We start from the raw sequence: 2,471 nt of genomic DNA on the forward strand, positions 1-2,471 counted from the left end.
AATTAATAGGTTTGATGTGAAAGTCTGAAATGGCGTATTTCTTTCAGTTAGGAACAAATAACACATGCTAATATGTTTGCAAAACACCGATTTTCAGCTTGTTAACATTTCTAATAAGAAGGACAGACAACACGCACAAAACATAGTCTCCCATTGTTAATCAAAACACATTTTCATACTTAAACAGAAACTGTTAAAGACAGGAAATCATCCAAAATTCATCTACATGTCTATGATGTCTAACTCCCACATCCAAATTCAGAAAAAAAATCAACTTCTTTGACACCATTTGCTTTCAACAAGTCTCTTTCATAATAAAGATTTTCCTCAGCAGCAACCAACTTGGCCGTTAGCCTTTCTGTTTCCAGCTTTAGAACTACAACACTCTCTTTCAGTTTTTCAACTTCCATAGCTTTCTCCAAAACACTTCTCATTCCCAATGCAGCTTGAACATAGGGCTCTAGCCAAGTAAGATCAAATTTAAACTTGGCAAGTCTATCCCATAAAAGTTGAAATTCCTTGCAAGTTTTCATATCCATGTCACTCACTTCTCTTGTCTTAAGAAAATAAATAACTCTCCCCAATGCAGCAAACATAAACTCTGTATCAGGATCTTTAGTAGGTTCAAGGCAAACAGATGAAAGAGAGTCTAAATTTGGGCATTGATCTTCCACTTTAAAAGGTTCAGTTTGACTTTCAAATGTTAAATGAACTGATCCATGGACTTTTTTCTCATATGCTGACTTACAAACAAAAATTTTTACACTAACAATACAGGCATCATTCACTGTTAGAAAATTCGGTAAAATTAAATGGATCCAGGACTGAATCGTGATTGAGAATCACTTTCCTTAAAAGTATTTCAAGCACTCTTTTATTATGTCTTAGAGTTGGAAAATGCAAGAACACTCAGGATAATGTCAGCCTTATTTCGAGTCTGCACAAGACAAGTGAAGAACCCGAAATGCAAGGAAGGTTTTCTGGAATTTGGAAGAGAAATTCGTTTTTAGTTCTTATGTTTATTTTTCTGAATAGAATCATATATTTATAGGAGATATGGATGTTGTTTCAAAAGTTTGCAACCTTTGATGAAACAACACCATTTCACCATAAAACACAATGTTTCATATATGACACTATTTCATGAAAAGATATGAAAATTGAATTCAAAATTCAAACAAAACAATAACTAAAAAATTGAATTCAAAGCATTAAATGCTATTTAACTCTTTTGTCATTTTGGAACTAATATTGCAAAACAATTTCCAACAATCCCCCACTAGTTCTAATAATGACAAAAATCATTCCAGATAGTGAAATATAAAAAGTGTTAATACAGTTAGGTATCTTTCGATTTTAAACTTAACCTTAGTGAGGATAACGCAAAGTTTAATCGGAATATTTGGTAGCAAAGCTTTTAAACCATTAATCCATGGGATCAGACCGGCGTTACCTTACACACACTCTTTAAAGGTTCTTCCTTTACATATCTCGCTTAGCACTTATTTATGGCCATATGCTATCCTTTTCATGAATTTTTCATGAGAGAAACTCCAACTCTCACTTTGAGACGGCACCATCTCAAAATTCACATAGGTGAGGTTCATATAGCATCCTTTCCAATAGATACTCTTCTTCGTTAATGAACTTCATTAAGAGGTTTTGGAAACCTCAACCCTCAATTCAACACAGTCAACCTTATTTCCCAAATTCTTGACTTACATCCAATTCAACGACTTGTTGTTACCCATTGAATCTTGAAGTTAATGTTTTGTTAACATAAGATTGGGTTGTTGCCGTTGTCGGAACTTTTATTTAAGGAGTTTCAACCCCATTCCTCTCGAGGTTGTTCGTACTAAGTCTCTGGCCAGTGGCTTAGTAAACGGATCTGCTAAGTTATAGCATGTTCGTATGTAGGTGAGTGAAATGATTCCATCCTTAATCAATTTTCTTACGAACGAATGTCTAAGTCCTATATGTCTAGACTTTTCATTATACACTTCGCTGAATGCTCTTGCTAATGTGGCTTGGCTATCGCAATGTATCATCACTTTTGAGACATTGTCTTTAGCCAATGGAACTTCCAACAGAAGATCCCTCAACCATTCCGCTTCTTGACCGGCGGAAGCGAGAGCCACGAACTCTGATTCCATGGTCGAAAGTGTAATGCATGTTTGTTTCTTGCTCTTCCAAGAAATTGCTCCACCAGCAAGTGTAAATATCCATCCAGTTGTAGATTTATGGTCTCCAATATTAGATATCCAACTCGCATCAGTGTATCCTTCTAATATGGCAGGGAACCTTCCATAGTGAAGACCAAGGTCCTTGGTTTTCAGTAGATAGCCAAAAATCCTTGTAATTGTCTTCCAATGTTCATTACTTGGATTACTAGTAAATCGACTCATTTTACTGACTGCAAATGATATGTCGGGTCTGGTACATTGCATTAGGTACATTGGACACCCTATTGC

The 2,471-nt window shown here is 35.5% G+C and overlaps 1 protein-coding gene across 1 annotated transcript; it reads right to left on the minus strand.

Annotated features, from left to right (window-relative positions):
* Positions 1 to 239: 239 nt before the first annotated feature.
* LOC127129811 (uncharacterized) lies at positions 240 to 2,153 on the minus strand. The gene is made up of 2 exons (XM_051058937.1): positions 1,956 to 2,153; positions 240 to 824 (listed from the first exon to the last, which is right to left on the minus strand). The coding sequence occupies exons 1-2, from the start codon at positions 2,151 to 2,153 to the stop codon at positions 240 to 242; spliced, it is 783 nt and encodes a 260-aa protein (XP_050914894.1).
* Between the last annotated feature and the right edge of the window lie 318 nt (positions 2,154 to 2,471).

Source organism: Lathyrus oleraceus, chromosome 3 (genome assembly GCF_024323335.1).
Source record: "Lathyrus oleraceus cultivar Zhongwan6 chromosome 3, CAAS_Psat_ZW6_1.0, whole genome shotgun sequence".
In the NCBI taxonomy this organism is placed as follows: domain Eukaryota; kingdom Viridiplantae; phylum Streptophyta; class Magnoliopsida; order Fabales; family Fabaceae; genus Lathyrus; species Lathyrus oleraceus.

What these genes read in the sequence shown, in the direction of transcription:
- LOC127129811 (XM_051058937.1), bottom strand. Translation starts at nt 2,153, where the DNA reads ATGGAATCAGAGTTCGTGGCTCTCGCTTCCGCCGGTCAAGAAGCGGAA. An exon ending in TAGGACTTAGACATTCGTTC is followed by an intron (nt 825 to 1,955) that starts GTAAGAAAATTG and finishes ATCACGATTCAG; the next exon opens with TCCTGGATCCATTTAATTTT.